At 49.7% G+C, this 20,272-nt stretch overlaps 1 protein-coding gene across 2 annotated transcripts; it reads right to left on the bottom strand.

The window, feature by feature from the left end:
* Positions 1–13: 13 nt before the first annotated feature.
* LOC127052231 (acetyl-coenzyme A synthetase 2-like, mitochondrial) lies at positions 14–16,831 on the bottom strand. Of its 2 annotated transcripts, XM_050955690.1 has the most exons (14): positions 16,179–16,831; positions 14,313–14,409; positions 13,890–14,089; positions 12,592–12,767; positions 10,578–10,730; positions 5,829–5,976; positions 5,003–5,140; positions 4,668–4,760; positions 4,071–4,183; positions 3,290–3,416; positions 2,461–2,588; positions 1,004–1,067; positions 344–465; positions 14–190 (listed from the first exon to the last, which is right to left on the bottom strand). In XM_050955690.1, exons 1-14 carry the CDS (start codon positions 16,489–16,491, stop codon positions 14–16), a joined length of 2,049 nt encoding a protein of 682 aa, XP_050811647.1. In that variant the 5' UTR covers positions 16,492–16,831. The 2 variants fall into 2 exon arrangements, with proteins under 2 accessions (XP_050811647.1, XP_050811648.1); XM_050955691.1 differs by lacking the exons at positions 14–190; positions 1,004–1,067 and having other exon boundaries at positions 381–465.
* Between the last annotated feature and the right edge of the window lie 3,441 nt (positions 16,832–20,272).

Raw genomic sequence — 20,272 nt, 5'->3', positions numbered from 1 at the left:
AAAGGGGAGCAGGTTACTGGCCCTGCTCCTCTTGTAGGAGGCGCTTGTGCCCCTCGATGATCTCCTCCACAGCCTCGTGGTCATCTAAGGTGGTCAGGTCCCCAAGCTCATCTGCCTTGTTCTCTACAATCTTCTTCAGGACACGGCGCATAATCTTACCTGAACGGGTCTTGGGTAGCCGCTTTGTGACCTGTGGCAGAAAGGAGCAGAGTAAGGGCTGCAGCCGTAACCTGTATCATCTGGGGCTGGGAGCAGTGGGGAAGGGGCTTCCGCCATGCCGTTGAGGCAGGGTTGAGGGCATACAGGGTGCAGTGCGGGCAGGAACAGGCCTGTGGGCTGTTACCTGAATATAGTCAGGGCTTGCATATTTTGCAATCTTCTTTGAGACCAACTCCTTGAGTTCATTGCTCAGCTTCTCCTGAGAAACATCAGTCCCCTTCTTCAGCACAATGAACACATACGCTCCTGGGAAGAGATGGAGTTACCCAGCCATGGTTCAGGGAGATGTCCAGTGCAGGGCTAAGCATGCTGCAGCTGGCTGAGATGGTATGTCTGTGACCTAAGTGAATCTTAGATCACCCACACCTCCCTCATCCAAACCTTCGTACTGAAGTGATCTCAGAGACTCTTCCTCTACAGGGCTACAGTGAGGTTGTGGGGCCTCCCTCCTGAAGATATGCTGGAGGGAGTTCTGTGTTGCCTGAAGCTGCAAACTCCTGCAGTGTAAAGCTACCTGAGACTTGCCCCCTTCCAGCCCAAAGCCATGTGGCTCTTGTGGTGACTCACCCCACTTTCTGTTGTGCCCCACAAAACTTACTGTGTGTACCGCAGGGGTGAGTATTAGAAATACCAGACAGATGCTGAGTGTGGTCCCTGTGTCCCCACTGCCCCATACAAGTCAGGTATGCAGTCACCCTATGAATGGCTCCTCCTCTCACCACTAGCCCTAGCAGCTGTTAAGCCCATTACAGAGATTGCAGTAGCAGGAATCAGAGCCCCTCACCTTCTCCTTTGATCTCATGAGGGAAGCCAATCACTGCTGACTCTGCCACCGCTCTGTGCTGATTCTGGAACAAAACAGGTCTGCATTTCACTTCAGCAGTCCTGGCAGGCTGGCTGCAGCCCTGGAGCCTGTCCTGCCACACGCTAGCATGGTGCAACCAGCTGTAAGGCAGAGCGAGATGGAGAGCTTCCAAGGTGGCCTCCATGCTCTCTTCCTACTTACCTGCCACAGTAGTGTGTAGGGAAGAGGCCTGACACCCCTGCTTCCTCTTCCAGCTCTGGGCTTACCTCTGTGAGTAGCAACTGCCCATTCTGCTCCTCCCACCCCTGCTGCAACAGGACCCAGTAACCTGTTAAAAAGATCTCACTGGGTTGTCCCTGCTTACAGGGACATATCTGCGCTGAAGAGCACGGAGAGACTCCAATCTCATAACAACGGGGGCCTCTAAGGTTTAGATCTGGGGTCGGCAACATTTCAGAAGTGGTCTGTCAAGTCTTTATTTATTCACTCTAATTTAAGGTGCCAGTAATACATGTTAATATTTTTAGAATGTCTCTTTCTATAAGTCTGTAATATAACTAAACTATTATTGTATGTAAAGTAAATAAGGTTTTTAAAATGTTTGTTTCATTTTAAATTAAAATGCAGAGCCCTTCAGACTGGTGGCCAGGAGCAGGGCAGTGTGAGTGCCACTGAAAATCAGCTTGCATCTGCCTTTGGCACATGTGCCATAGATTGCCTACCCCTGGTTTAGATGATCCCCTAAATTTGCATGATGCTCTGAATCTTTTCTGATTCATCTAGCTATAGCTTGAGCTCCAGATAAACCTGTATCCTTCCCTTGAGTGCAAGGAAAGAGCTGGGGCCTGTGCAGTTAGAACAGCTTAGTTGTGATATTGGAGCTAAATACTTTGCCATCTAGTCTGATACTGCTGAGGAAAGTGGAACTTAGCATAGTGCAGCCATGTGCTGGGCCCTTTGACAGAAAGGTAAGAAGATCTGAAGTGTTTGCAGGGGCCAGGGGTTACCCAGTAAAGCAGCAGGACAGCTGCAACATACTCAGAGCTGTAGCTAGCTTGATAGAACTTGTGATGGGAAGAGTCCTAGTCAGACTTCAGAAATCCTGGCTGCATATTGTGATCACTGTCGCAGCTGGGCAGCTCTAGAGTTGGTTGGAAATCAGAGTGGGAGTGGTAGAGATGAGAGAACTTCCCCTTCTACCCTGCCTGCTCCAGGTAGAACTCCTGCCCCATTCCCTACAAGACCTCCTGCTGGAGCAGAAAACTCAAGTGTGACAGCAAGGTGCTATGTTCACTCAGCGTTTCACAGTTTCTTTACTCAGAAGCCCCGTGCCCCTACTCCGCTCCCTGAAGAGGCTCACCCCACCTCAGCTCTTCGTACTTGCTTATAAGCTAGGGATCAGGTGTTTACCATTTCCTTCTGCCCAAGCCTCTTACCACAATATCTTCCAGTTCTGCAGTGCCTAGCCTGTGCCCGCTAACATTGATGACATCATCCAGACGTCCTGTCAGCTGGTAATATCCTTGGCTGGAACGATAGGCTCCATCTCCCGTGAAGAAAAATCCTGTGATGATCAGAACCGTGAGAGTCTCTCACAGCTAGCCAATGCTAGCTGCACCCTCTTCCCTTGTCCCATTACCTCTAAGGCTTAGGTACACTGCTCCCCACATCAGCACCATCCCCCTGTATACTGTGCCCCACCCCCAAACTCATAGCAAAGGGACTTCCCTACCCCCAGTCAACCTCATGGCTTCTCTACAGCTCAGGGGCCTTCCCTGTTACCACCCTTAATTCTGCAGTGCATGCTTCTTGCTGGACCAGCTCCATTCCCATAAGCCTGGGACACATGCCACAGTGCAGTCCTCCATGGTCTGGACACTTCTCTTCCCTTCTCTCATTGCTACAGGAGCTGACATTATTATTTGTATTACAGATGCAATTGGTGGTCCTCACTGAGATCAGGACCCCTTTGTGGTAGGTGCTATATATACACATAGTAAGGAGCTGTCCCTGTGCCAAAGAGCTTATGTTCAAAATAGATGAGACAGCTGAAGCGTGGAAGAAAAGAAGAGCTGTCTCCATTTTACAGATGGGGAACTGAGGCACAGAGAGACTGTGTGACTTATCCAAAGCATTTCAGTGAGCCTATTGGAGCCAGGAAGTTAACCCAGATCTCCCATGTGCCAGTCTAGTGCATTTGCCATAAAACCCCTTCTTCATGTGATCAGCTGTGCATCTTTCTCTGTCCTTCCCTGAAAGTCGTACCTGGGTAAGGCATCAAGTAGGTTTCCAGAAATCTCTTGTGGTCATTGTAAATGGTCCGTGCCATTCCTGGCCAGGCCTGAGAGATGCAGAGGGCTCCAGAGACATTGTTCTGTGTTAGGATGCTTCCCTGGAAAATAATACACTTTGTCATGACTGAGGCTGAGGGCAACCTCCATGCTTCGTCCTGGGTCTTGTTTTACCTGCCACACCCCACCACAACCTTCTGACCAGGAGAGACATAGAGAATAGTGCGGGAGGATCTAGTTCACACCACCCACAGGGAGGTGATGTGCAGCTCACTCTGCTGCTTAACACCTGGTTCTGACAGAAGACAGTTCTCACCCAGACCCAGCCTGTTCTATGCCCTTGTCCAGATCTGCTTCCCCTAGTGTGTACCAGGCTCCTTGGGCATTGGCATATAGCTACAGCTATGGCTGTAAGTGTAGCATGGCATCCATTCAGTTACTGAGAAGCTGGAACCCGCTGTTCCAGAAAATACCTTTGTAGAATTTCTGACATGTGTCCGAGCTCCTCCCAGGACAGGGCACTATAGAGAATGGTGCAGGAACACAGGCTGAAATGGCAAAGGGTTGCTACCAGCTCCCTTGCTGCAGTTGCTCAAAATAGGAGAATCTATAGGGAGTGGGACATGACCTGGGGTGGGCGGGGAGGGGAGACAGGGTCCAGCTTACAAGTCCTCTACTTCCAGCCTCTGCGTGCTGGAGGGGACAGTATGGGAATGTTGGCTAAGAGAACCTCTGGACTGATGGTTGTAAGTTACCTTGTCATCCAGGAGGGCAGGGCTGATCCCAAAGAATGGTCTCATGGCCATGCCTGGAAGAATCTCATCTCCGGGGCTGGATGGACGGGGAGAGATACAGATGCCTCCTGTTTCTGAGGTAAATGTAATGGTGACACCCATGAAATTAGGTCAAAGCGAAAGCCATGGAATACTGTTAAGAAATCCACCTTCCACCTAAGTCTTGCATGGTTAATGGCTGTGGGGTGGTGAGGGGATCCAGCTGCTTCTGTGCCTATGCAGCGGTTGCTGTAGGCAAGGCTCTCTGCTGTCTGGAGGTGGCTGGAAAAGACTGTTGATTAGAGATGGAAAGTCTTGCTCATCTAGTCCAGCACTGGATTGGTCCCTATCATCTATTTTCCAGGCTAATTTTAAATCCTATCATTTATTTATCTGCCTGTTCTGTGGTGGGGCCAAGAGGCTCCCTGTGCTGGGCACTTGGCTGTAATGTGCCATGCACAGGTATGGTGATGTCTAAATAATAATTGCCCCCAGCTGAACAATCCCAGATGGGTATTACACCTGGGGAACTGTGAAGGTGCCTGTAATGGGAGGCGAGGGGTCGTCTTTACTTCTTACCAGTTTGCCACCATGTGTCAACTACTGGGCACCGCGCATCGCCAACCACATTGAAGTACCACTCCCACGCTTCTGTATTGATGGGTTCTCCCACTGCAAGGGGAAATGGAGATGAATTGTGTTTAAGGGACAATTCAGAAAAATTTCTCTCCTTTCCTTTTCCTCTGACATACTGGCTTTGTCAAGATCAGGGACCTGGGCCAATGAATAGGCCTTCTCCATGGTGGTGTATTCTCTCTTACTGCCAAGTACTGACCCAACACATACCTCTAATCCAGCCCACTACCGAACTGAGTCGGAGAGTGGTAGTCTGGTCACCATCACCCGGTACCAACCTGATCCAAGGATCTTGAGGGAAGATCTGTCATATCTCTTTACCCACTCGTCCCCATATCTCAGCAGCAAGCGAATTGCTGTGGGTGCTCCATAGAACTGATTAATTCGTAGCCTCTCCACTGTTTCCCAGTAACGCCCTGGAATGGGAAACTGGGCCAATTACCTCTAGGATTGGCTCATCCAGCCTGATCCCAATACTCTCCTTGCTTTTATATCCCTGCTGTACCAGTGCCATGGCCCTCTCAGCCAGGCCAACTTAGCTCAGGGTAAACCCAGGAGGAGGAGTGGCTCTTTCCTTCCTTGAGAGCCCTTCCTCATAACCATCTCCACAGCTCTCTCTGTGGCAGGGAAGGGCACAGCTAGCATCCCCCTCAAGACCCTGCCATGTGGAGGTGACTTCCCACACATGTAATACATAGACTACTCCAGAGAAGGAGGGATTTGCTCTTCTCCTAACTGCTCCACCCATGATTAAGACAGTTCCCTATCATCTCCCCTTGGGTGTGAGAGGAATTCAATGTGTTCTTCAGCGCCACACAAGGACTCAACTCATGCCATGATGGCAGGAGAGTTTTTTGGAACGTGGGCTGAGATGGGAATTAATTTCAGGCCTCTCTCTCTCCTGCATGGAGTGGCAAGGATCACTTCCCTGCTTGCCAGAGATTTCAGAGCAGGGTTACATTCATGCATTTATAATAGCTTCTTACAGCTCTGGCAGAACAGCTGCTGAGCATTTTTGAAGAAGACTCCTTTCCTGAGCCCCATAACTTCTTCCTCCTGCCCTTTTCTGTGCCCAGGGCTCTTCTGAACCTCCTTGTTACTCACCAGGATTGGGGTACACTGGAGTGCTCTCAAAAAGGACGGTGGTACCTCCATTGCACAGAGGGCCGTACACCACGTAACTGTGCCCTGTGATCCAACCGATGTCTGCCACGCAGCCGAAGACGTCCCCATCATGGTAATCAAACACATACTGTGCAAAAAAAGAAGAGAGCAAGAGCTGAAGCCTGGAGACAGGGCCCCTCCTACCACAGAGGTTGCCAGAACAGCTCTTGTGTGGGAGAGATCTGTAACTAAAGTGTCCTTTCTCTGCCAGCCTCGTATTCCCCTTCATAGATGCCAAGACCAGAAGGAGCCATTGTGATCAGCTCATCTGCCCTCCTGTGTAACACAGGCTATAGAACTTCCCCCAAATAATTCCTCGAGCAGGTCCTTTAGAAAGAACATCCCATCTTGACTTAAACAGTGCCTTTGCTGGGGAATCCACCACAGGCTTGGCAAATTGTTCCAGTGCTTAATTACTGTTAAAAATGTACACCTTATTTCCACTCTGAATTTGTCTAGCTTCAACTTCTAGTCATCAGATCACATTATACTTTTCTCTGCTAAACTGAAGAGCCCATTATCAAATATTTGTTCCCCATGTGAGTACTTACAGACTGTCATCAACTTCTCTTCAGTCTAAATAGATTAAACTCCTTGAGTCTATCACTACAAGGCATGTTTTCTAATTCTCTAATCATTCTCGTGGCTTTTCTCTGAACCTTCTCCAATGTATCAACATCCTTCTTGAATTGTGAACCTCAGAACTGGACACACTATTCCAGCAGCAGTTGCACCAGTGCCAAATACAGAGGTAAAATAACCTCTCGACTCCTACTTGAGACCCCCTTGTTTATCTCAGGATGCCATTAGCTCTTTTGGCCATAGTGTCACTCTGGGAACTCCTGTTCAGCTGATTATCCACCATGATGCCCAAATTGTTGTGCATCACTGCTTCCCACCCTCTCTGCTACACCCATCTGTCACAGCTTGTTTCTGTTTAGCCCTTAAGCAGGGACTGGCCTATTCTGCATTTGTGCAGTACCCAGCACAATGGCACCATAGTTCTAGTTAGGGTCCTGCTGAAAAAGAAATAACTAAAGCAGCTTTAGTCCTATGCTGAGGAAAGGAGCCAGGGTCCTGATGCAAATTCAGACAAGCCAGTTCCCATTATTACTGGAGTCAACACTTGAGGACTGTCAGGCACTCCAGAAGGACCTGCCACAGGTAGACTTGGCAACATGATATCGGATGAAATTCACTGTTGGCGAGTGCAAGGGCATGCTTGTTGGAATGAACCACTTGGACCACTCCTTCACATTGCTGGATTCTAAATTGACTGGGCCCACTCATGGAAAAGAGCTGCTCCTGTGCAAACTAATTGTTAGGCTGTATAACGAACTGAACTAATGGGATACTGCCATTAGACAAATCGACAGTAAGTTCATAGTTGGAGAGGTGTTCAGTGTTGCTTATCACTCCACAAACAGGTAGAGTAGAAATAGAAATGAGCAGAGGCCTAGAAGACTTCCCTAAGAGGCAAGACTATTTAGTTCAAAGAGGAGATGAGTCAGAGGGGATGTGACAATGGTGTATTAAAATACTAATTGGTCTAGGGAGGGTAGAGCTGGTGCCTATGTTCCCCCCTCTCAGAAGATCAAGAAGACACTCGATGAAAGTGAAAAGCAGCTAATCTAAAATGTAGACAAGGAAATGATTGGCTACCAAGTGTAATCGGTTTGTAAAGTCCCCCCTGCCCCCCCCCCCCCAAGAGCAGTTCTACACTTTGAATGGTCACGCTCTAAAAAGGCCACTATGGGCTTTCATGCTTCTCTTTCTTGCTGACTCCAGATCCAGTTTGCTCAGTTTGACAGCGAAGAAAAAAAAAGTCTCTTTCCAATGCCAGCCCTCAAACTCTCCCCTAAACAGAACTGGGCTCCTTACACCTCACAACATTGTCTAATAAAGACAAATAGTTGCGCTGAGACAAATAGTTGCGCTGCTGCTCTGCAAGCCAGAATAGATTCCCGCCCCTCTCTTCTTGTGACATTGGCTCTGCAGGGCTAGCAGGCAGACACCTCTCTGTCCCTCCCACTCTGCAAGGTAAGCCTGGCTCTGCATGGGTCACGGGCCTGGGAGTTCAGACAGTGCTATTTTCCACACCCTCTCATTTCATTGGATGCCATGCTGGAGTAGGGGGAGGGACAGAATGTCCTAGAGTAACTGGATAGCAGGGCTGGCCCTGAGAGTGAAACATCTGTTTTACTTGGGTCTGGCTCCCCTCGCTCCATTTCCCCTCTGTTTAACACCAAGCAAGTTTCCCAGTATAGTATAATGTCTCTTGGAGCCCTTTGTTTCTTGGCTGCTGCTCTGAGATCCGCCATTTCCAACAATACTTTAAAAGCCTCTCGTCCCTTACTAACATGCTGTAGCTGCCATTAGGTTTGCTGTGGCAATGCTTGAGCAACTCCCTGCAAAGTGGGCCCCCTGACACGACTGTGACAGATGAGGTTTCCAGGAGTGAGGAAGGCTCCGGTGTGTTTGTAATGGAAACTCGCTCTCCTCTGTGATAGTCACTGTTTAAAGTAACAGAGTATTCATGCAGCAGCAGCAGCTTGCTGAACCCAGCTGGGAAAAATGAGCAGGAATTCATTCCAGCTCTGGTCATGTTTTCCAGAGCAGCTGGAGCTAAAGTGGCCGTGTGTTGGAATTGGACAGTGCTGGCTGCTTACCACATTCCTGTCCTGGGACAACATCCCCTGCTTTCAGGTCTCGTGAGCTGCCCCAGTATTGCCAAGCAATAGCTATACAGAGTGCAGTGGCCAGCTGGACAACTGTGCCAAGCCAGGAGTCTAGTGAGGGTTGAGCATGTTGCTTTGTTCTGTGTCAAATCACTGGCTCCCTGATTTCCACATGTCCCACTCCCAGGCACACAGGGCATTTCAGACCTAAGTCACCAGATCTGACCTCACATGAACACTAGATGCACCAGGGCCTGGGTGGAGGTATGAAGGTCCCTGGATCAGGTTTAGGGGGAGTTGCCCATGGCTAAGGAGCCCACTCTCAGCTGCTTAAAAAGGGCCTTGTCTCATGAGACGCCAGAAGGGTGGTTCTTGTGTAACACCAACAGGCTCTGGTGGTCTGCAGGCAGGATTGAACCTGTGAGCTCTGGAACTTAGTGCATGAGTGTCTACAGCATGAGCTAAGGCTGTAGAGCAGACTCATAAATCACTCTCTCTCTCTCTAAGTGGTCTTGGTGCCACTAGATGGGACAGAACACCACACACAGGAGATGTGTGGGTTACACTTGGAAGCAGTTTGCTTGGTGAACTGTTTCAAGCAATGGGCTTTTCCCCACTTTCCTTGGCTCAGTGTGGCTCAGCACAGGAGTTCCCAGCAGCTCTGGCTCCAGCTCTCTTTCATATCTACACAGCAAAAAAAACAACAACCCTGCGGTAATGAGTCTCAGTGCCTAGGTCAACGGGTGCATGGTGCTCATGCTACAGCACTAGAAATAGCTGTGTAGACATTCATGCTGGGGCTCTGAACCCGGGGAAGAGGGTGGGTGTCAGAGCCTGAGCTCCAGCCTAAGCAGGAATCTCTACACAGCTAGTTTTTGTGGCATGGCACGAGCCTGAGTCTGTACACCCGGGGTCTGAGGCTCACTGCCATAAGGTTTTTTTCCCCTCAAGTGTAGGTATACCTTCAGAGGGCTAATGACTGGAATAAAATCTGGGATATTGGTATCTGCTTTAGGGGCTTCCTCTTCCCAAAGCTACTTCTCTTTAGTGCTCTAGGGCAGTGCTTCTCAAAGTGGTGGTCTGCGGACCGGTGCCGGTCCGCGAGCCATCGGCTGCCGGTCTGTGACAAGTTTCCTCATAAGAGCATCGAATAGGATAATAATATGGCACCAGTCCCTGGCACATTGGAAAAAAATTGCCAGTCCCCCACATCATTTAGCTTGAGAAGCGCTGCTCTAGGGGCTCTCTTCAGGAGCAGAGCTTTTACTCTCATGTATGCTCAGGTGTAGTTGAATTTCAGAACGCAGGGGAGAGGGGTCTTGAAGATCTCTCTCTCTCTCTCTCCTATGTTCCTCACTGCAGGCCTGTAAGCAAACTGCTGGCATAACTGCAACAGAACTTATGCAGAGAAGGAAAAGGCTGGGTTATTTCTGTAAGATACCAGCCATTTCGCTCTCTGGAATCCCTTAGAATAAACTGGCTGGGTGTCTGAGCAATGCTTTTCTCTGTGGGTGGAACGCCATCCCTGAACTGATTGGCTCAGGGCGTGGTGAGGACAGAAGGAGGAAGAAAACAAATGTTGAGAAATAAATGACTGTAAATATAAAACCTGTGTCTTGCTGGTGTTTGCTGCTCCTCCCCTCCTTTCTACCTGACTTGTCATCTTGGCAGCTCTTTGGGGCATAGACCATCTCTTCCTGAGTGCTGGAGCAGTGCCCAGCACAACAGGGCACCCAGGTCTACTTGGGGCCTCTGGGCGCTACTGTAAGTAAGGAATAATTGACCTGCTCTAGAACATGCACTGGCGCCCCCTGTTGCCTGGACTTAGTCCTGCTGCACTCCTAGCAACCGTCTTTCCCTCCAGCAGCTGGGTCCCTAATAACATTAGCAGCTCCCAGATTGTGCTTTAGCTCAAGTAGTAGAGACGTGGTCTTGTCATCATAGCTTGGTAGTTCTGCTGCCTGTATGCCTTGACCCGACATCCCTGGTGTCCGTGTCTAGGCCTTGTTACCTTGTGTGTGACGGCAGCATAGAGCAAGTATCCTGCCTGGGAGTGGACCAGCCCCTTGGGTTTGCCAGTACTGCCTGATGTGTAGAGAAGGAACAGCAAGTCTTCACTCTCCATGACAGCAGGCTCACAGCATACGTCCTCTTTCATCATTTCCTATGACACAAAGCAGAGAGGTTCTCACTCAGCTCCAGGATCTCCTCACAGCCCCCAGATTTCCCTCCACGCTCTCCACACTTGCTCTGACTTCACATTTTATTAGTCATTTACTAAGCCCAGAAGAGCTGAATGGAAAGCATTGTATATGTCAGATAAATGAATCCCACTGTGCCTATTCTTCTGCTGCCTGGTGATGGGCCAACGCTGCCTGGCAGGGGTACAGCATTGTGGAGGCCGGGACAGCACTCTAGCAAACCAGATCCTAACCCCTCTCCCCACATTTAGGCTCTTGAATCCTGTTGCTTCTTCCTGTCTACATTTATCAAGTCCATCCCTTCCTCTCCTTCCCTATGGCTAACATCTTGTCTAATTGGTCAGTTCTCATCTTCGTTGCCGCAGCCTCTGCCTCTCTGGCTTCCCTACCTGATCCTCTCCAGTACATACCAGAATGGGTGCTGCCACTGTGGCCATGCCACCCACCTCTCTTCAGAGCCCTTCAGTGTCTTCCCTTCACCTTCCCCATCTGGTTTAAGTTTCTTCTCCTCCCTCCCAAGGCCTACAGAATGCTGCCCCAACAACATCTTCGCTCTCATTTCCTCCTATGGTCCTCTATTTCCTTAGCCTCCTCGTCTTTGCATCTTCATCTATGCTGCCCTTAAGTTTTGAATTCCCTCCCACTCCCAAAACGCTCACCCCCTTTTCATTCAGCTGGCTCCTTAAAATGCAGAACTACGCTGAAAAGTGACTATCAAAATGGCACCAGTGGGGCCAGTGTTCATTGTTTTTCACTGTTGCCAGATCAAGTGTGCTGTGTTGAAGTAAACTGAGGGTTTCTCTTCCACATGCTGCCACCACAAACTCCCCCTGGGTTCTAAGGGTCAAGCTGGCTCAGGCATCACCACCAGTAATATCGATTTGCAGTTAGGGCGCACTTAAAAATTCTGCTGATGCACTGTCCAGAATAGACTCCACCTCCCTCTCCCAGGGCTGTGTAGGCTCTGTGGAGCCAGCAGGAGTGAAAGGGTGTATCACGGAGTCAGCAGCTCTAACGCTGAACCCAGCCAGGGAGCAGGTCTGCTGAGTAGAAAGAGGCCATTAGTTCACTGTCACTTTTCTGACCGTAACAGAATTTTTCTGAGAAGCCTTCTCAGGTGAATTAAGTTATTTGCTGAGCACAGACAGTGAGCTCCACTCTGTACAAAACATGGAGGAGGCAGTTGTTCTGAACCCAGGAGCTAATGACAACATACTTCTTCAGAAAGAGTAAGTGCCACTCCCCTGAGGTCTGGCCAGCACTGGATGCATTGTGCCTAACTAGGAGCGTAAACACCAAGAGACAGCCCACGGCCTGTGCCTTGTATAGCACTGACTGCAGTCAGTAATTGTGGCCGTGGGCCTCACCCAGACTGGAACAGCAGGGGTACTGCAGGCCAGGAATGAGGTGCATGGACAAAGATGTGTGGGGAGCCCAGGGCTGGCATAGCAGGGAGTGCTAAAGCCAGGTCTGAGGCACATGGGCAGATAGTTTTCAAGGTCTTGCCCACACTATTGCAGGCTCTGGTTAGTACTCCTAGCCCCTGATGGTACACAGAGACTATTGCGTCTCCAAGAGCTCCCCACTTTAACTCATTCGTTCATTCTGGAGAGCAGGGAAACTGTTGTTTGGAAGGTTCCTGGCCTGGGCAATCAGCTTCAGATCCTGACACTGTTACCCCAGAATAATGGCCCCAGTGCATCTAAGTGCAAACAGGGTTCTTTGGGCTGGGCTGGAAACCCACCCCAACCACTTCTCCTGATTCACTAGAGCAGATACCCTACCCTGGGGGAAATTTGGTGGTGGCTCCATCTGACATCTCACCTCCTCCAGTGGTACATCCAGTTCTGACATGGGAACCTTCTGCTCAGTCCTCATGGAAACCAGAACTCGCTTCACCAGCGGGCACACACGCACGGCCTGGTCCACTGTCTGCTTCAGCTCAGTAACCTTGCCCCCCCTCAGCCCCTGGTTCACAGTGATCACTGTCTCTGACTGCGCTGAAGAGGGCAAAAGAGAAGAAAACAAACAGCAACACGATCATCCCTTTAGCTCAGCCCAGCTTCCCCTCTGCCCTCTCGCACTCCATCATTATTACCATGATGTCTAGTGCCCCCCGCTCCGCCAGCTCCACACACACATCTAACCCTGTCCTGTCCCACATCCCTTTTCTCTCTCTTTCCCCCTCCCATCTCCAGTTTTCATGGCCTCTCTTTAAAATAAGAGCAGCAGTTTTAAACTCTTTCTTTCTCATTAATGTGTCCCATTAAGTCACATACAACCTGATGAGAGGCAGCACTCCAGGCCCTTGCTCCCTCTGATGAGGCAGAGCACTCAAGCTCTCACGCCAAGAGGGGCTGGCCTGACGACAGACCCTGCTGCTCTAGGAGCTTATTTTTAAAATGCTGAATTTGATGAAGCCAGGTACAGCATCCACTGGGCTGGAAGAGGCTTCTAGTGAGACCTAGTGAATAGCCTTCCATCAGGGCAGGCCCTCTACTGGGATATTTAGTCCTCTCCTCCCTGCCATGCATCATCATGGCAGGATTCCTTAATCATCCCTGATAGGGCAGGGAATGTTTCTCCTTAAAGAGCTCCGCTGATGAGAAGCATTCCAGCACTGTCCCTTGGCAGCCTGTGCCACTCCTGAGCTCTACTTAGGGTTAGAGAGTGTCTCTGAATATCGAACCTGAACCGCCCCTGCTGCATCTTAAGCCTCTTCCCTCCAGGCCGCCCATGGGAATGAGTGATCCCTGTGCAAATGGCTTCATCTCCCTCAGTTGACTTCCTGCCTACAGCTTTTATTTTCCAAACCATCTCTCAGGGCAAGGCTTGTCTGTAGCTACAGCTTGTGGGGAGTTGTGGCAATGTTCTTGGGTGGCCTGAGCATGTGATCCCGGGCCCACACATTTCCTCCGGTCCCTTAGGCCACTCTCTCCTCTGTGGCTGGAGGAGTAAGAATGCCAGGACAGGAGGAGTTTGCCAGGAAGCTTTGGGCACAACCATCACACCCTCAGCACCACTGGTCACTGAAGCTAACGGGTTGATATTGTTCTCCAAGGGGACAGGAGGCAGGGACAATTTGTGCACAGAGCACCTATCAGTTTGAAGAAGGGGCTTACCATCCCGGATCCTGTCAGCTAGAGCCTCGGAGCTGAATCCAGCAAATACCACAGTGTGTACGGCTCCTATCCGGGCACAGGCTAGCATGCTTGCCACAGCCAGAGGGCATGGAGGCATGTAGATGGTGACTCGGTCACCTCTTTTCACTCCCTGTCGTTTTAAGGTGTTTCCCAGACGGCCGGTCAATTCAAGCAGTTCTCTGTCCAAAGAAACCAGCTTGTAGTTAGAAGCTCTCCCATCCCAGAAGTCTCTCTGAACTGGGAACAGATGGAGCTAGCTTCCCTTCCCTTCTGGGAGCCCCGCAGAGCTGGAGATAAAAGACTCTGTTTCCTTAATCAGATAAGTAACCAGACCAGTCCTCTGTCCTCCATTCCTCCAGCTCAGGGCCCCTTCATGGGGCAAGTACAGAGGTAAGTACTGACCTGTATGTAACCCGGACTTCTTTCCCAGGCTCATCTTTCTCCCAGATCAGGGCCACTTTGTTTGGGGCTGTGTGGACATGTCGATCCAGACAATTCACTGAAAGAGAAGACTGACTGTCATTACAGGCTCAGCTATTTTCAATTTTAGTAAAGCCAGTGCTAGTGACTCCATTTTCTGAATACCAATCAGGGTGGCTGCATTGTAAGTTTGACTGTTATTCAACCCAATAAACCACATCATTGCTAGCACCAGCCATCAGATCAGAAGCATCACCCCAATCCCACTCCCACACCTTCCTCCCCACCACACCCATGACCATCCTCCTCATCCTTACTTGCAATCTGCATATTCCTAACCAAAAACTTTCCCCAAACACCCTGAGTAACCATAACAGCCCTCTGCACTTCTTCTTGGCAGCTCTCTGAGTGCCTCATGAATATTAACTCAGTCATTTCTCAGCAACCCTGTGTTGCAGGTAAGCAATCCACAGAGAACACACTTCACCTCCCACTGAAATGCAGCTGCCTCTTTAGTGGAATGGGGTAGCTATTAAACAGTGACAGCAGCACTCCAGAAAGCAGTTTAGGACAGGAAGTGAGGAGTGCTGCAGAGGGAATGTAGGGAAGCAGAATGCAATCACCTGAGATGGAATAGCGCCAGAACTCTGGGGGTACTTAGAGTTCCTTGGAAAGTATAAGCGGTCAAGACCTTGGTTTAAAACTTATCCTGAAATGGGCTCCTCTGACAGCACCAGTGTTGCCAACACTTGTAGTTTTATTGGGAGTCTCATTACATATGTGGTCTGTTGTAGAGCTCTAGCTCCCGGAGTTGTGATTATATGAGACTTTCAGCTTTCATTTCAAAAAAATAAATTTCTCTCCCTCATGGTTCCGGATAAAAGCTTGAAAGTGTGACCCCTAAAGGCTCAAAAACCAGAAGGCAAATAAAAAAAGAACCAAAGCTTATTATTTTTGAAATCTTATGATTTTGGGGGGCCTGACTCATGATTTTTGAGTGGTTGGGGTTGGCAGTGCTGCTATCTAGCACGATGAAGAGGCACTTGTTGATAAGGGAAGAGCACTAACTTCTACTTGATGACCCCAGTAGCACATGGGTGCACCTTTGAGGACTCCCACAAAAGGGTACTGACCAGGCCCAATGACGCTTAGCTTGTGAGAGCAGTTAGGCTTAGAGCACATGGTGATCCAGCTGTATTCACACATGCTAATGAGACACACGTGCTCCCCTACAACCAATCACATTCCTGCACACCTACCACACACAGCCAATTGGAACATTCCTGGCAAGAATCCTCTGGCTGAGCTTGTGCCTGAATCTGAGAGACCATCCCTCATTTGAACCCTTTTACCAGAATGTGCTGCTCAGCTCTACCTCCCTAGTTTTCCTACAAGTGAAAGTGTTGGATTGAGTAGCATCGGTGAGAACTCCCAGTCTGGGGTGTGAGGAGAATAAGACTGGGAAAAAACACGCCAGGGAAAGTGGGGGTCAGAGGCAGGTACTGTCTCACACTCACATCCTCACTCTCTCACATGCTTTCTTCCCTTGTTGTCATCCCTCTTTGGTGTCTGTTCCTCAGACTATTCCTCTCAGTTTAGGATTTCCACATGCAGGGGAAAGACACATCAGTGCACTTTCTTGGAAGTGTCTAAAAACAGAAAGCTAATTCTTTCTGCCATAGAATTTCCCCAATAGCCACTGGCTAACGGAAGGAGTTAACGGTGTGTGCATTACCAAGAACAGGTTCATGAGACTGAAAAGGATCCATCCTGAAGATGCTAGGACCAGATGGGTTCCCCAAGAGGCCAGCAAATGGGAGTGGGGTGGGGGTCTGGCTTCCTGCTTACCTGCTACATTCAGTTGTCCTCCCAGGAACCAGGACACCCAGCCCTGCTGTAGATTACAGTCTTTGACAGAGTGAAAAGGATTAATCCACATGAGTCGATTTCTCCCTAGAGCTCCCCAAAATTCATCTACCTGCTCCACTGACACCGTGTACAGCCCTGGGTGGTCCCTTGATCCAGCGAATGCTACAGCTTCCGGCATATATGCAGTCAGGGGCCCACCACTCCAAGCTCTAGCTATTCCAGAAGAAAAGGGTCCTCTAGAGGGTTGACAGAAGACTTTTAGGCAGCAAGCCCTGGGAAGCAGCCAGGCCATGATCCACGATTGCAAGAGAGATCCCCAACTCCGCAACAAGCAGGAAATGGTCTTCAGAACTGTGCTCTTCTTCTTAAGATACAAAACCCAGGCTAAGTGCTTTCACTCTGCCCTGGAGCTGTGGCCTTGAGTGGGAAGGAGTGGGGTGTTAGCTGGGTCTCTCTCTGTTCATCAGATTATAAATCTGCACTCAGCAGAGAGCTCACAAGGCGCCCCGTCTCTTCCTGACACGCTCTCTCGCCTGTTCCAGATGGATACATGCAAAGGAAATTCAATGCCTTTTAAGGGAGGAAAGGGGGTGGGCTGTAGGAATGTTTGACTGGAATAACCTTCATGCTAATCTGAATTCTGACGACTGCTCTTGCACTGAAGCCAGAACTGGCTGGTGATTGTTTTCTCAGCAGCCAGAGAGATCCAGGATGGCCTATGTCACCTTACACTTTCCCTTTGTCCTATTACTAACCTGCCCTTGCTTAGAGGTTGAATGGAGCAGTTTGCCTGCTAGGTTGATCTGGCCCCACCCAAGGCTCCTGCCTATCTGCTCTGCTTGAATTCTTTTCCCAATCTCACTTTGTACCTCCCCCACTCATGCTGCCCACTGTACCTGGAATTATTTCTCTTCCTTTGTGTTCCAAATGGCCTCACTCTCCTCAGTCAGAATCCTCCTAAAAATACTCTTCCAAAGTCTTTCAGCCACAGTCCACCACAGAACTATGGATCTACTATGAGTCTATGAAAACTCTTTGCTGACTGAGATCGCACCTGGTCACCCAAGGGGATCTGGGCTGTTTATATACACTCGGGGGCAGGGACCGTGCCTTCCTCTTTATCGTCATTGCTATTTATGCCCCGTCACAGAGTGCACAGAGTTTTACCGGTGACTGTAAAAATCAGATCTTTGTCCCAAGGGGCTTCTCATCTAAAGTTGGACTGAAGAAACACAGCCAGATTCTGATCTGCACCTCCCTGGAGATGCAATGCCAAAGACAAGGCTAGGCAAAAGTGCCTTCAAGCATAACTTCTGGAGTAAGTTACAGCAGCCCCTCACTTAACAGCAGCATTATATCTGCCCAGATATTATCCCAGAGCCCAGAATAGCCAGAGCTCAAACCCTCCTGGCCACTCCCCCTTCTAGCCACTAGCTGCACCCCAACACACCCCTGCTGAGAGCAGGGTAGGACTCTGTGCTGCTCTTACGCTAGGGGGACGCCCCCAGACAGGGGTTTCCAATCCCTTTGCACCAGTGGACAGCATAAATGGGCCATAGTGGGACCAAAATCTAGCCTACAGTGAAAGGATAACAGACATGAAGGGTGTGCAGAATAGCCCAATACAGAAGAGAGGGGTCCCTACCCTCGAAGTCCCAGATTCCGATACAGAATGAGAGAAAAAAGCTGGTTGTATCTGAGATGGTTTTGTTCAGGTTTTTGGCATTCTCACTGCTGGGAGTGACATAGCTTCTAGGATTTATAGAAATGTAACCCTTCTGCCAGGCCGAATTGATAGCAGTAGGGCTGGGTTCAATACATAGGAGTCCCTTCCCTACAACGTAATGCAAAACCAGCTCAAGCCCCCACCCAGTGACCTGGGAAAATCTTACACACACCCCTAGGCGCCTCGAAGACGCAATACTTCCCCTCTCGCAAGCACAGAGTCTCGGTGTAGCAGAAAAGGTTTAATTACAGAGATAAACAACAAGCATTAAATTGGGAAAACACCTCAACTAGAGTTCATAGACCAAACCGTGAGCAAAGACTCACCCCAGGAAATTGGGCCATGTCCTTTTCCCTGGGCTCTTGAGTCCAGCAACCCCTAAATCACTCCAAGACTCCAAAGTCCAATACCTCAAATGTCCCTAGAGTCCAGCAACCCAAAGATCACCCACAGTCCCAAAAGTCCCACAATCCAAAAGTATCTGTCCCAGGTCAGTGCAGCCCCAGAGTTCAAGAGTCTATCTGCAGAGGTCCCCCCCACCCCAGCCTGGGTAGAAAGGGGCACCTTATATGGTCCGGGGCCAACTGCCCTGCCTCTCCTTGGGATTCTGCTTCCACCTTCTCCACGAACTGCACCACTCTACCAGCCGCTCCACTCTGCTCCTCCAGCCGTCCTCACAAACTGCTCCGCTCTGCCAGCTGATCCACTCCAGCTGTCTTCACAAACTGCTCAGCTCTGCTTGCTTCGTGGGCCACTCCACCCATCCCACAGCTGCTTTGCTCTGTCAGCTGCTCTGCTCCACCAGCTGTCCCATGATCCACTCCAGCTGTCCCCACAAACTGCTCAGCTCCACTCACTCAATGACTCCACAAACTGCTCTGCTTTGCTCCACTCCACTCTGCCAGCTGCTCTGCTCCACAGTATAGTTTCAGGCTCCCCCACTAGTTAGCATAGTACTCAGTGCTCTCAGCTCAGCAATTCCAGCTCTCTAGTGATTTCAGTTCATAGCAGGGGAGCCCCAGTGCTAATACACCATTAACCCATAGTGAGTTCAGCTCAGTAACCTGTATCTAGATCCTTAAGGGAATCAAAAATCAACTCTGATATTCCACAGTAGAGAGAGCAGCAGGTGGCACTAGTGCTTGTAGCTCACACAGACACCTACTACATCATAAAACCAAAACCCTTCCTCAATTCACTTGGTTTTGGAACCCATGTCCCTTGTCTAGCAAGTGCTATTTAGTTGATAGTGAAACCCTTTATTATTAAAAACAGTTTCATAGTTCCTTATTTACTTAATCATGGTGACAACACTTTATTCCTCCTGTCCCAATAACAAAGAAATTGGAGATCCCACAGCTGTGAAAGTAACCATTTTAGGCTGCCGTGGGCTATGCTAGGCAGAGTGGGTGTGTCTATGCAAACACAATCAGCCTCTGAAATTCTTTTCCACACTTGCCATAACTCACCACCAGATGTCAGGGTAGAGCTCATCCTGACTCTGCTTACAGAAAGACAAAGGTTTCAATGAGTAGAGCCCGGTCATTTGGTGCAAGACCAGGGAAGCGGTTTCAGGGATTGGAAGAAGGGGATGGAAGTTTGCCTGGAAGATGGGAAACAGGCGGAAATGAGCCCAAGACGGTGCTAGAGCAGAAATGCCCCATAAGGAAATTTGAAAGGGAGCCTTGTGTGTCCAAGTGACAACAGAGGGGCAGTGAGATGAGATATAGGGAGACTAGCGAGGAGGCCATGGTAGGAGTCAGATGAGAGAGAAGGCCAAGACATGGAGCAGCTTTGAGTGTTCATGGTGGAACTCAGAGATGTTGCAAAGGACGTGCTGACAGCCAAGGCCCTGGATGTGAGTGAAATTCTCTGGCCATATTATGCAGGAGGGTAGACTAGATGGTTTAATTGTTTCTTCTGACCTTAAATCTATGAAAGGGAAGAGAGGAGGCAGCTATGGCAGTCAGGTATGAATCTGGGTGTTGGGACGACAGTGGAATCCCAGTGATTGCAAAGGAATGACTGTGTGTACAGCACCAAATGCATTGGCAACAGCTCATAGTCCCCACAACAGTGAAGGGGCCTTCCCTGATGCCCTAAATCCCCAAATAGTCTCTGCTAGCACCATGAGGGGCTGAAGCCTTGCCAACTATCTCCTTCCAGGTGCATCCAGGCTCCCAGGGGGCAGAGAACCCAGCAGCATGAACACAACAGGACTGCAACTTCACTGCACCAGAAGCCCCTCTGATATCAGCAATGCCAAATTTTTGTGCTGGGAAAATGGATATGGGAGGAAGAGCTGGGGAAGAGGCTAGAGGTCAGAGTCTGTAAGAACAGAGCTGCA

Source organism: Gopherus flavomarginatus, chromosome 5 (genome assembly GCF_025201925.1).
Source record: "Gopherus flavomarginatus isolate rGopFla2 chromosome 5, rGopFla2.mat.asm, whole genome shotgun sequence".
Taxonomy (NCBI): Eukaryota; Metazoa; Chordata; order Testudines; family Testudinidae; genus Gopherus; species Gopherus flavomarginatus.
The sequence above is the reverse complement of the archived record's forward strand: the minus strand, read 5'-3'. Positions and strand labels throughout refer to the sequence as shown.